At 35.9% G+C, this 12,801-nt stretch overlaps 2 protein-coding genes across 2 annotated transcripts in view; both read right to left on the bottom strand.

Moving 5' to 3' along the window:
* LOC127620685 (glutamate-rich protein 3-like) overlaps nucleotides 1-4,142 on the bottom strand; it is a 21,410-nt gene extending 17,268 nt beyond the window's left edge. Inside the window, exons 1-5 of the mRNA XM_052093878.1 lie at nucleotides 4,060-4,142; nucleotides 2,998-3,091; nucleotides 1,591-1,716; nucleotides 1,345-1,416; nucleotides 304-432 (exon numbers count right to left, since the gene is read on the bottom strand). Coding sequence (XP_051949838.1) covers nucleotides 304-432; nucleotides 1,345-1,416; nucleotides 1,591-1,716; nucleotides 2,998-3,091; nucleotides 4,060-4,079 — 441 coding nt within the window. The 5' untranslated portion in view covers nucleotides 4,080-4,142. The remainder of the gene's footprint in view (nucleotides 1-303; nucleotides 433-1,344; nucleotides 1,417-1,590; nucleotides 1,717-2,997; nucleotides 3,092-4,059) is intronic.
* A 3,747-nt stretch (nucleotides 4,143-7,889) lies between these two features.
* Nucleotides 7,890-12,801, bottom strand: part of LOC127620913 (choline transporter-like protein 5-B) — a 60,465-nt gene continuing 55,553 nt past the window's right edge. The window contains exon 24 of the mRNA XM_052094259.1: nucleotides 7,890-8,018. Within this exon, the coding sequence (XP_051950219.1) occupies nucleotides 7,984-8,018 (35 nt within the window). The 3' untranslated portion in view covers nucleotides 7,890-7,983. The remainder of the gene's footprint in view (nucleotides 8,019-12,801) is intronic.

The following is a 12,801-nucleotide window of genomic DNA, read 5'->3' on the forward strand; positions in this document are numbered from 1 at the left end:
TTACATACAGAGACAAATTCAAGTAATCCATTCGTTGGCTGATTCCTCTGAAAAGTGTAAACACTGTGGCTATTTGGCACTATCAAAACATTGCTTTGTTTGTTTAGCATCGCAACCAGTCCGACATAGTAACCAATGGCATCAGATTTGGGGCAGGGCTATCTGTTTGAGCAACAAATGAATATATGTTTGAAAACAACCATTATTTTTGTAATTGGTTTGGTGATGCTAGTGGTGCAGAAATTGCACATTTCACCTTTATAAAGCTATTCTAAGCATTCATGGCTCATATGGGTTACTCACAGATTCCGTTGATTCAGAGTTCTCTCCCTCCGGTCCAGAATGCCGTGTGTGTGAGATCTTTGGCCCCGTGGGTGGCCGAGGCGACAGCATTAGCAATGGTTCATCCTCATATCTCTTGGAGCGCTCAACCTAACATAAAATGCAAAAAGTCAAAAGACTAAATTTTACTTTTAACTTAAATGAATATTCCGTGTTCAATACAAGTTAAGTTCAATTGACAGCATTTGATGCATAACATTGATCACCACAAAAATTTATCTGGACTTGCCCCTCTAGCAAAATCTAGGTTCCACCAAGGCACATAAAATGGAAGTGAATGGGGCCAATCCGTACACGATAAAATACTATTTCAAAAGTAAAGCCAAAAGACATAAACATTATGCATGTTAACATATTTTAGTGTGATAAAATCACTTACCTACCTTTTCTGTATAAAGTTATAGCCAATTTTACAACTTTGTTGCCTTGACGATGTAATGTCGACAAACCCTAGAATTTAAGCAACTTTACAGCTCAAATAATATATAAGTTTTAATGTAAGTGCTTTTATAAAATTATAAGCTTCACATTTCTGCATTTAAACCCTCCAAAATGTGACCCCATTCACTTTCATTGTAAGTCCATCACTGTAACATTGATTTTTTGCTATTTTAAAGAAGAGCAATTAGCTGAAATTTTTTGTTGTGACATTTTGTTAACATGTATTGAACCAGGAAAATTCCTTTAAAGGGATAGTTCACCCAAAAATTTAAATCATGTATTATTTACTCATCCTCATGTTATTCTAAACCTGTACAATTTGCTTTCTTCTTGCAACACAAAAGGAAACGTTAGACAGAATAACATGTCATCGTATGGGGGGAAAAAAGAGCAACATCAACATTCCACAAAATGTCTCATCTTAGTTTCCACAAATTAAAATCATATAAGTTTGGAACAACATGAGGGTGAGTAAATTATGACAGAATTTTCAAATTTAGTTGAACTAACTCTTAACACTTCAACTAGGTCAATTTGAGTCTACAAAATAATAAAAGACACCTTTATTTTATAGATTCGTTCCCTCCGTGCAAATTCCTCAAGTTTTCTCTTGATCTCGGTTTGATGAAGGCGCTGAATAAACAGTAAAAAAAAAAAATATATTGTTTTAGAAAATGCTTAGAAATATATATTTTTTTTCCATAATATACGGTAAAAAAAAACATTTATAAATGTTTCCTTTCATGTAGTTAAAATTAAATTATGTGAGCAGGGGTATCTTATATCAGGAAAGGTAAATGCTCTCACCTCTATGTCTAGCACCTTGTGGAAGATGGCCTGAGCCAGACACTCTCTCATATGTCTCTGATGCACTCTATGAATCAACTTGTGCTTGTACTCCTTATCTGAAACAATCCGTCCACTCCGGGTGATCTGACGTACAAACACCTGTATTTATTGACTGATGCAAAATTACTTTCCTTTCATTGTACCAGGTTAGTTACATTTGGAAATGTGATTATCTAAAGTGATCCCTTTGAAAAGGTAAATTGCATTTTTATGTAATATGGCAGATCAGTGTAGTTTAGTTTGTAAAGTGGAACAAAAACTTGAAGTCTTGTGACCAAAACTCAAATCTAGGTTATCTCTCCTACAAACAGTGTCATTTTTGACCTGGGAGAGGTAAAGAATATATTCTAAATACATCATAGATTTTGGTACTAGAATCAAACATTGTGACTTTGTCAAGACCATCAAATCCAACTAAATAAAAATAAAATATATTTTTGTATATAATTGTTTAAGAGAAATAACAATTTAAAACGAAGTGTTCATTCCATTGTTTAAACGGGTCAATTTTGACTCATAAAGGAAGAACCAGTCGTGACTTTTTAACCTTCTGACTTTTTGGATGTTATACAGCTTTTGAACATCTCTGAATCAAATTTGACCAAAACATACTTCAAATGTTCTCAGGTTTAGCCCCTATCCCTATACTTCTCTCTAGTTTCCCCACCTGCTCCACTGGGTACTGCATCATTCCCACAAACTGCATAATTTTCTTCACTTTTCTCCAGTGATTAATAATTACTTAATTTAATGGCACGTCCATCCAAATTCTGACGAGAATCACATTATCCATGTGTATAAAGGGAGGATCTCGCTGTCATAGAAAAATGCCTGACATTCATCAAGGATGCAGTTAATGGACAGAAAAACATAATTTTCAATTATTCTAATTCATTATGCATACAGTACATTTTCACAACAAACTTCCTAATGTGCTGTGTTTGTTTCAATTGTTGGTGCTTGAGGGAATGGACTATATAATAGGATGCAGACGTTTAATAACCGGGGAAGATCCTCAGAAATAAATGGGACTAGGTCCAGCCTTTTGCGCATTGCGCGGGCGATTTCACCAAACCCACTTGCACCTAGACTTAGCGTATGAGTGTACAAAAATATAAAAACTTCATGGACATGCCCATTGACTTTGCACTTATGACTTAAGGCATTGCCTTGCGCATAATGCTTGCACTCTTAAAATAGCACCTTTCTAATCACCTGTAACCCTGCAACAATTTGTTTTACATTAGTGGGAAGAAATGTATTTGTTGCAATGGATGTGAAAATTAGGTCCATTTTGACTGCTGTAAAAGGCAATAGAGATATATTTGCATAGCTTTACTTGCTTTAGCCAAAATCTACACATACCAGTCCAACTTTTTGAAGATGTCTTCGTATTCTTGCATTGTTGAAATATCCAGTCAGATGTTTGTCTGTTAAACTGTTGTAAGCTGCAAGAAGACTAAAAAGGGACATTGTTTGATTAACACTGTATGCCTAAGCTTTGATAATGTTGATACTTTTCTGTATAATTCAGAAACTCAATTAAGCCAATCTGTCAGTATCTGCAATCCCTGTAGTCACGGGATGGCAACCTGGGGAATTAAAACCTTCAAAGGCATTAAGGAGTTGTGATGTAAGGACAAGCCTGACCAGGCTGATGGAATGATTGACTGATCCTAGGGGCCACCAGTGCCAAGGATTTCAGCTAGGGTGAGCACTCTACATCTGTGTCAAGTGTAGTCCTGGAAATGCTGGACTGTTTGTCTGCCTGGCTTTTTCCGATACAGATTTGATTTCCCCTGGCGTTTGTAAAGAAGACAACAGAACCTGCACACCAATCCTCAGGCCAAGTAGATACCATTACCAGTGTCTGGTTTCTATTGAAATTGAGTGTGGATGGATAGCACACTTAACCCATGGACCACCTCTGAATTCTTGTCTCACATTGTTCATTAAAAAAAAAAAACACGATTTATTGTTTTTCTTGTCTCTTTATGACTGTCTAAACAAAACATATGGAATAAACAAATACACATAATTCACATTTTGGCTCAATTATTAATTTAGACATTGCTTTAATATAACATTTACATTTACATTTAGATAAGACAACTGGCTATTTGCAGTATATTCAACAAATAAGCAACATTTACTTAAATGAATTTTGGATAATTGTGTCTGTCCATTAGAGACATGGTTGATAACTTGCTGTTGTTTCATCACCACAGTAACAAGGGCTTTTGGCGTTATAATGCCATACTATGAAAATTATTCTGAAAAATAATCATTATGCATTACTTGCACACCTCATGCACACGTCTTATATAATTGGCTGTCTACTACAAGACACTTGTTACTGTGTTCTAGTAACATTCTGTATTAAAAATGTCAGTAAACATTGCAACATAGTATGGCTGAGTTACTTACCCTGGGTTGAGTTGGCTCATTTTGTCGGTGCGCAGTTATCTTAGATATGACTCGAGCAACTAGGCAATAATAATAGAGCTTTCTTTAAACCAGAGTGCATTAAAAATGTGTGTGCATCTGCCTGCCTCTGAATCCTCAACACCTTTCCTTATGCGGAACTGATGACAGCCAGCGTTGCTATGGAGAATCACGTGATTATGCCCATAGTCTCCACATTTATTTAATCGGACGTATAGGCTAAAAAAAACACAACTTATTAAAACTAGTAAATGTACTAATAAAATCATAATATACGTTCATATTGGTCAGTCAATGGTCAAAGCACGAGGTAGTATTTCCATAATATATAGAATAGTTAGCTAATTAGCCTACCAGGCTTATAACATTAAAATGGAAAAGTGGAATAAAAGAAGAAAAGAATATGTAATTGAAATCAAACTTTATTCAGATGTTGCATTCTTTGTGTATGATTTACTACATCAAAGTGACAACCAAAATGTAAGATCACGGAGAATTACCTAAACCTTTAAGTTATATTCGTTATTTCAGGTACAATGCAAGTTAAGCTAAATCGACAGCATGTGTGGCATAATGTTGGTTAACACAAAAATACATTTAGACATTTCCCTCATTTTCTATAAAAAGGGGCAAAAATCTGTGTTACAGTAAGGCACTTTCAAGTGGATGTCGCCAATCCGTAAACGTTAAAATAGTCTAGGCCTACTCACTGCTTCAATAGTATAGCCACAAGACGTAAACAACATGTGTGCTAATATGATTTTAGTGTGATATAATCTCTTACTAACCTTTTCTGTGTAAAGTTATATCCAATTTTACAACTTCGTTGCCAAGACGTCGTAACGCCACAAAGAGTAGGCCTAATATGCCAATAAAAACGTCTATATCAACAACTTTACAGCTCAAGTAATACACACGTTTTAACAGACGAATTAATGTGTTTTTATCAAATAAAAAAACCTTCCCATTTCTGGGTTTAAACCCTCCGAAAATTGGCCACATTCACTTGAACCCTCAATGAAAACTCGATTTTTGCTTCAATTTATTTTTTAAGAAAAGGAGAGATAAGGCAACAATATATATATAATTTTTTTTGGTAATCAACAATATGCCACAAATGCTGTAGATTGAGCTTAATTTGTATTGAACACGGAATATACCTTCAATGCAGGTTACAATGAATCTTAAAACTGTACATTAACTCCCTCTAGTGTTTTGACTATGAGTTCGGCAACAGACTGCACAGTTCTTAAAATTGAAGGCTCTACAGAGGGAACCGAACCTGAGAGAGAAAGGCCTCTCATCAGAGAGTCTAGTAATTATCCAATCGCAGTGCTCGGTTATAAATGACCCAAGTCTGCATACACATATCCGAAATTACAAAATATTCTCTGCTCAGTATTTGTGCTTTGGCCTACACCTATGACATACCACATTTGTTTCTATGAGATCACATTACTGCAAAAATATATGACATTTTATGTGAGCAATACCATACAGGACTCATATACAATACAATACAAATATATAATATGTAGCTATGTCCTTATATGGTTTTCACTTATTTAAAAAAAGTCACATTCTTTTAAATACATGCAATAATCATACAATCCAACAAAAATAGGTATTTTCAAGTATTCTTCCGAACAACAGAGGGATTTTAATATATACATACAGTATATGCCAAAATATATGAGATGTAATTGTACACAAATGTCCATATATAGCTATATATCAGATTTCTGTATGGCATCTAATTGAGGAAAAACTTCTGCTTTGTATGATACTACATCCACGCCGCTAGGTGTCAGAATGAGTCCAAGGCGACTACCATATTGGCCAGTGCAACATAAGCAAAATCACTAATAAATGGACCTTTAGTTGTTAAATGTTCACATGCGTCAGATGGATGTCTTTTGCGTCACGTCCCGCTGTTTCTTCAGACTGCATGTGCAGTCAAAACAGTATTTTTAAAACAGTTTAAAAACAATAAACACCCTTGTGTTCTGTTCCATTTCGTTGTGCCCCATCTAGTTGTTAATAAATACAAGAATGTGTCCCATACGCCCCCATACGGCAGCTCAAAATAAATTCTGTAGGCTAATTTTTGTTTTTCTGGCATTAAAAAGTTGCCACCCATCCAGTAAAATAAGGGATCGTCCCGTATTTAAAGATAAAATGATGTGTCCCATATTGAATCCTTACAGGACGCAATTTTTTCCCGCATTTAAGCTGGTCACATGGCGCCACAGTGAAATCGTTCCAGATCGCCAATATAACATTGATATAAGCAGGGTTGGGATTGTTACTTTTGAAACGTATTCCACTACAGATTACAGAATACATGCTGTAAAATTTCATTTGTAACGTATTCCGTTGATTACTCAAGAACAGTAACGTATTCAAAATACTTTGGATTACTTCTTCAGCACTGGCAGATTTTTTTCACTTGTTTTGACTAAATACACATTAAAAATACATTCTCTGAAAAACCTAAATATCTTATGCAGTGTTGTTTCTAAAACAAGATCAACCTAATTTTAAGGATTTTTAGATATGTTTACAGGAAAACAATTCTTGATCAAGAATATGATTTTTGCCCTAATATCAAAGGTTTTACTAGAAAAAAGAAATTATGATCCAACGTGAATTTTTTGATATAAAAATATGATCGTGCCTGGTAATGTGCATGTAAAATAGCTAGAAATAGCATTTTAGCTTAGCGTAAAGCTGACAATTTACACAAGGTTTATTTCTATTTCTTCTGCTCCAAACATACTTCAAATTTACTTCTCTGTCTGATCGTATGAATGTGACATATCATAAGAAAGTGTTTCACCGCTGTTCAAATGCACTTTGGATCGCATCATTTATATGTATAAATGTTTTCCATCTGAAAGTACTAAATATTAAATTAAACAAATGACAATAAAATGCAAAGTAATCTCTTCAATATTGAAAATATTTTTTGAATGTAACTGTATTCTAATTACCAATTATTTAAATAGTAACTGTAGTGGAATACAGTTACTCATATATACCGTTACATATGTTCCATTATTCCCGACCCCTGATATAAGTTGGAAAATTTGGTGTTGAAAAAATATTGGGTAAGGAACAGGCTGAAAAGTCCACACATAGTAGTAAAATGTGCTAATACTGTGGAGGATGTGCTAAAGGACCGTCTGAAAAGTCCACAAAGGGTGGTGAAACTGTGGAGTTTTTATATAAATGTTAAATAAGATCAAACAATGTAAATACAATAAATAAAGGCAAGTACAGGTGAAGGAAAAAAATAAACAAATACAATAAATAAACATAATATAAAAACATATGTATAAACCATCATAAAGGTATACACAAATATTATAAAGGAGACAAATAATCGAAACAATTTAAATAAATATATTTTGAACATACAAATGATTAACGATTTTTACAAGTGGGTCAGGAAAGTTCTCCACCCATTTAAGTGTCCCTTATTTTAAAACTTCAAAAGTGGCAATCCTAAAAGAACCCAAAATCTTACATCACATGGCACTCTAATATCTGTGTGAATTATTTTCCTTATTCTCAAAATATGAAATTGTACCGTCTTATGCCATCTGAACCAGTGTGTGTGTGTGTGTGTGTGTGTGTGTGTGTCAGATGCATCAATGAGATTCTCATGGCATTTGTGTGTGGGGGGTGGCAGCCAGTGCTATCGTGTGAGATTGGCCATTTATGCTGTGATTGAAGAGAAGGCAATCATTCCCTGATTTGAGCATTTTTCCACAGCTCTCTGATTGGACAAAGAGAGCTCACTGCACTCTCCTGCATGCAGTCCGGAAGCAATCACTATACCCCTTCAACTTTAGCTCCAAACTGGCTGAACTCTCATCCTGTCACTTTGGCTTCCCGGACAGTTCAATCTCGGAGTACACTGACAGGAACGTATTCCACTGCAACAAGGAGGAACCATTGTGGTTAAAGGTTGTATCCAGTAACAGCACATTAATTAAATGAAAGAAAAGTTCTCACAAAAATCTTACAACTATGAACTTTACAGGCTAAGGAACCTCTCATGGAATACAATTTTATCAGGCCAATTTCAGTAGTGAGAGGTTAACTGAGTTTTTTATGTGAAATGGGATGTTCACATTACATTGAACATTAGTCTAAGAGTTCTAGTAATTAATTTAATTTTCATCTAAAACTTGCTGTTTGATTATCTGTTGCTAGGCCCTATATTCTATCCATTGTTAGAGTAGAATGTTTGATTATGTGATCTTTAGGTCTACACTGTAAATACTAATAGTTATATAAAATTGTAAAATGTAAAAAAAAAATTCTAGTCTTACTAGTTTAAATTAACTTTACTCTCTAAAGCCTAAAGTTGTCATTAATAACATATAAGTGGTCCTAACTAAACAGTACATAAAATGTCACATTTTGGAATCATAACTCAAATGTACAGTATATGTAAATATATTTATGGCTTCAGGTACTAACTAAAAATTACAAAAGTACAAAACTGCAGCTGTCTTTAATGCCCAGAAGACCTTATGCTTGAATAAATTATGTATGTTTGGTCAAAACAAGGGAACTTATGTACAAACATAATAATTGTTATTAAAAATGTATATTGTTTTAATTTTTATGACAATTGTTGCTGTTTTATTTGACCTGGTTGACAGTTGTGATTTGTGTGAAGTTACTATTAGGGTGATGTTACCTCTGGTGAACTTGGAGCCTGTTCAGTTTAAGCCATTCTTCTCTACTCAGTTGTATTTTACAAAAGAGCAGATTTATACGAATTAAGAAGTGCTGAGGAGAATCCAGTGTACCATATGGCTAATCTTGAGTCCAGTCACAATTTCCCTTATATTGTACACTCACCTAAAGGATTATTAGGAACACCATACTAATACTGTGTTTGACCCCCTTTCGCCTTCAGAACTGCCTTAATTCTACGTGGCATTGATTCAACAAGGTGCTGAAAGCATTCTTTAGAAATGTTGGCCCATATTGATAGGATAGCATCTTGCAGTTGATGGAGATTTGTGGGATGCACATCCAGGGCACGAAGCTCCCGTTCCACCACATCCCAAAGATGCTCTATTGGGTTGAGATCTGGTGACTGTGGGGGCCATTTTAGTACAGTGAACTCATTGTCATGTTCAAGAAACCAATTTGAAATGATTCGAACTTTGCGACATGGTGCATTATCCTGCTGGAAGTAGCCATCAGAGGATGGGTACATGGTGGCCATAAAGGGATGGACATGGTCAGAAACAATGCTCAGGTAGGCCGTGGCATTTAAACGATGCCCAATTGGCACTAAGGGGCCTAAAGTGTGCCAAGAATACATCCCCCACACCATTACATCACCACCACCAGCCTGCACAGTGGTAACAAGGCATGATGGATCCATGTTCTCATTCTGTTTATGCCAAATTCTGACTCTACCATCTTAATGTCTCAACAGAAATCGAGACTCATCAGACCAGGTAACATTTTTCCAGTCTTCAACTGTCCAGTTTTGGTGAGCTCTTGCCAATTGTAGCCTCTTTTTCCTATTTGTAGTAGAGATGAGTGGTACCCGGTGGGGTCTTCTGCTGTTGTAGCCCATCCGCCTCAAGGTTGTGCGTGTTGTGGCTTCACAAATGCTTTGCTGAATACCTCGGTTGTAACGAGTGGTTATTTCAGGCAAAGTTGCTCTTCTATCAGCTTGAATCAGTCGGCCCATTCTCCTCTGACCTCTAGCATCAACAAGGCATTTTCGCCCACAGGACTGCCGCATACTGGATGTTTTTCCTTTTCACACCATTCTTTGTAAACCCTAGAAATGGTTGTGCATGAAAATCCCAGTAACTGAGCAGATTGTGAAATACTCAGACCGGCCCGTCTGGCACCAACAACCATGCCACGCTCAAAATTGCTTAAATCACCTTTCTTTCCCATTCTGACATTCAGTTTGGAGTTCAGGAGATTGTCTTGACCAGGACCACACCCCTAAATGCATTGAAGCAACTGCCATGTGATTGGTTGATTAGATAATTGCATTAATGATAAATTGAACAGGTGTTCCTAATAATCCTTTAGGTGAGTGTATAAGATGTGCTATAACTAAATTTAAATACTGAAATATAATTATACTTTAATCATAGATGAGTTAAGTTAACTTGTTGTAACTAGTTAACGTTACTTAAAAAAATCACAAAAGAATTACTTAAAATCTACAGTATGTTATATTCAGAAAACTTTGTTATTAACGACACCTGTGGCCATTATGTAAACTGCAGCCAGCGAACTGTTGCTTGTGCTAGTGCTGGTGCACACACTCCATAGGGACACGAGTGAGCCAGCGAGCATCAGGCAAAACAATGACATCACGTACAAAGAGAATGAACGTGATCCACTGTCGTCATGCTGACAGATGAGGTAGCATAATTAAAATTACACAGTAGTGATTGTTTTATTACAAATTTTGAGACTAAACTAAAATTACTTATCACCTAACATACTGATACACACATACAGCATACTGATACACACATACAGCTACTACTGAACTATACCAGACAGTTTACTGTTGCACTGTTATGTTGCACTATAGTATGTTTTGTACAGTTACGTCCATAAATATTGGGACATCGACACAATTCTAATCTTTTTGGCTCTATACACCACCACAATGGATTTGAAATTAAACGAACAAGATGTGCTTTAACTGCAGACTTTCAGTTTTAATCTGAGGGTATTTACATCCAAATCAGGTGAACGGTTTAGGAATTACAACAGTTTGTATGTGCCTCCCACTTTTTGTGTCAGAGTTCACATTTGGCCTGCTCTGGCTAGGCGTTTGTGGTAAACGTGTGGATTCAATTGCTGTTATTAAATAAATACATTATCTTCTTCCTCTGACTCCTTATAAATTTTTCATGTTTAGGGTGAAGGCATTATGCGTGAACCGTTCCGAATCCCTAATGTGGATTCAAGTAGGCTACATAATATAGGCTACTGCATAACCATTACTCCAAGAGTCGGACATGTTTTTAAAAATGACTATAAATCTTCTCCCTAAATATAGTTAATTTATTTTAATTGTTGAGGTTGTCACGGTGGACCGATGAGTGGATAATGGAAAAGCGTACATTTAAAGGAGAGTTGGATATCCGCAGCACATTCACTATACAGCCATGTCTAAGGATCACAGTGAAGATTTTACAGGCAAGTTCAAATAGATTGCAAGGGGGATTAGTATTGTAAGTATTTATTTATTTGTGTGACTATAATCTCATCATCATCATCATCGTCATCATCATCAATGAGTTTACAAAAGCGCATAGCCTATAAGATTGAATGTTGGACCAAATATTATTTCTTTTTCTTCAGAGTTCATCAGACGTTGTAAATGTCCGGTCTGATTCGGTTTCTCCGTCCTTTACCCCAAGTGATTCTTTCTGACCCATTCAAGGTAAAGCAGTTTGCGAGAGGTGTAAAGAGGACATCCTAGACAGGTATCTCCTTAAGGTAAGAATGCTATATTTTCATGTTAAAAATATTTTTGTTTATTAAATTGATAATTTTAAATGTTGTATAATCAATATCGGTAGGAAGTCCGATCCATTTTTACGCATCATTCGAAAGACGGTTCGTTGCATTAAGCCGATTAAAAATGTAATTTTTGTAGTAAAATGTTATATCCCCTATTTCAGGGGTCGGAAAACTTTTTTCACTTAGGAGCCAATTTAAAAAATGTTGGTTGATGCAAACGGATAATTTACTATTTAAAAAAATGTTTTACAATAAAATAAAATGTTTATATTGCCCATAGACTACTCAAAAACAAACAAACATGCAAATATTAATAGGTAACATGTTGCAATATGGAATTGAGTAGCCTACACGCGTTTGTGCGGGTCTCCATAAAATTACCAGCAGGGGTTCAATCTTCTGCTGGCTGGCAGGAGCCGCCACTGGCAGGTCACGTGACCTGCCAGTGGCTGGCTGGCAGCTGCCAGTCTGAGCCTGGCATGTCACGTGACCTGTCAGCGGCTGGCTAGTTGTCTGGCAGTCTGCCTTTGGCAAGTTTCAGAAACCATTGATTTTTGACAGTTTTTGTGTTTTGTTTTCCTCCCTTTCTAGCTCATTTATTATGCATCTGTTGATATGATTATGTTCTTTAGTATAATTGATGTTTTGGGGACTGTTATCCCAATATAACCAGTCAAATGGCCATGATCAGACTGGCAGCTTACAGACGCTTGCTGGACGCTCATCCAGTCAGTCGCGGCTGATCAGCGAGTATAACGCGTTGCCTGACACTCTCGCTGCAAGGAAATAAATTGTTTTCTTATTATGAATATAATGTCATGCATCTATTCTTTTGTATAATTGATGTTTTGGGGACTGTAATACCAGTATAACCAGTCAAATGGCCGTGATCAGACTGGCAGCTTACAGACGCTTGCTGGACGCTGTATCCATCTATTCACAGAGTAGGCCTAACAGTGAGTGAATCTTTCTCTATTGTTCCCTAATGGTTAAACACTTTCACTAATTATATAATTATATTCAATAACTATATTGTGAACTACATACATATATATATTTTAATAATGAATTTAACTAAATATTTAGATAAACTTGTTTGTAACGTCACGTGTGTGCCGGGATCTGACTGTTTGAATCGCCTACCCACCCGACCCCACTAAACGGTGGTATCTTATGATGAAAGAA

Source organism: Xyrauchen texanus, chromosome 27 (genome assembly GCF_025860055.1).
Source record: "Xyrauchen texanus isolate HMW12.3.18 chromosome 27, RBS_HiC_50CHRs, whole genome shotgun sequence".
NCBI classification, from domain to species: Eukaryota; Metazoa; Chordata; class Actinopteri; order Cypriniformes; family Catostomidae; genus Xyrauchen; species Xyrauchen texanus.